Genomic DNA, 790 nt, shown 5'->3' with positions numbered 1-790 from the left:
AACCGGCAGCTGCAGCCCCGAACCAAACTTGAGTGTTTGCTTTTTTTCACTGAACCGCAAACCGGAGCCAAAGTTTCTGGCGGTTGTTTTTCCAGGCCTGGCTGTGGGACAGGCTTCTCCGAGAGAGGCCGAACTCGCCCCCGGGCGGGAAAGGAAGCCAGAAAGCTGGGGCGCCGCGGACCGAAGCTAAGCGGGGGCGACAGGGACCCAGGCTGCGCCGCTGGGGCCGCCCCGAGCGTGTGCAAAAGCGCAAGAGGGAGGGACACTGAAAACCAACCTTTCCATTTTCCTTTTGACTTCTGTTTTCTTCCCCGTTTTATGACATTTTGCTCCTTTGTCGTTGTAAAGTGAGTTACAATGTAGTTATTTACTGTTTCTGGAATTAAATGGGAGAAAGTTAACTATTAGCCTCCAGCCCTTATGTAAACAGTTCTGGTTGCTTTTGGCACCGTTAGACTCTGGCTCTTGGATAATTTGTAACAAGGAGAATTGAAGCTGTTCCATTGTGTTGCTCTGTTTGTCGGAGATAAGGCCAAAGCAACCGGGGGAGGGGAGGGCCCAGTGTCTCTGTGCGGGCCTACACACACGGTCCAGCAAATGGACCCCATGGAAACGTTCAAAGTTTTCTCCCCCAGAAAAGTGTTTAAATGTTTCTTGGACATAATTTTTAAATCTGCAGTTCATCTTCAATTTGAAGTAGGCTGTTTTCTTGCATGCAAGCCGTGGGAGTGTGCCAGAAAGGGCTGAAGTCTTGGGAGTCAGACAAGTCTGGCTTGCAATCCTGATCCAA

The 790-nt window shown here is 50.4% G+C and overlaps 1 protein-coding gene across 1 annotated transcript in view; it reads right to left on the bottom strand.

The window, feature by feature from the left end:
• ZNF395 (zinc finger protein 395) overlaps positions 1–768 on the bottom strand; it is a 51,971-nt gene extending 51,203 nt beyond the window's left edge. The window contains exon 1 of the mRNA XM_006153210.3: positions 278–768. Coding sequence (XP_006153272.1) covers positions 278–285 — 8 coding nt within the window. The 5' untranslated portion in view covers positions 286–768. The remainder of the gene's footprint in view (positions 1–277) is intronic.
• Positions 769–790: the final 22 nt, after the last annotated feature.

The sequence above is a fragment of the Tupaia chinensis genome, unplaced genomic scaffold (genome assembly GCF_000334495.1).
Source record: "Tupaia chinensis unplaced genomic scaffold, TupChi_1.0 Scaffold000366_1, whole genome shotgun sequence".
In the NCBI taxonomy this organism is placed as follows: Eukaryota; Metazoa; Chordata; class Mammalia; order Scandentia; family Tupaiidae; genus Tupaia; species Tupaia belangeri.
Note: the sequence above shows the minus strand (reverse complement) of the source record. Positions and strands in the feature narration are given on the sequence as shown.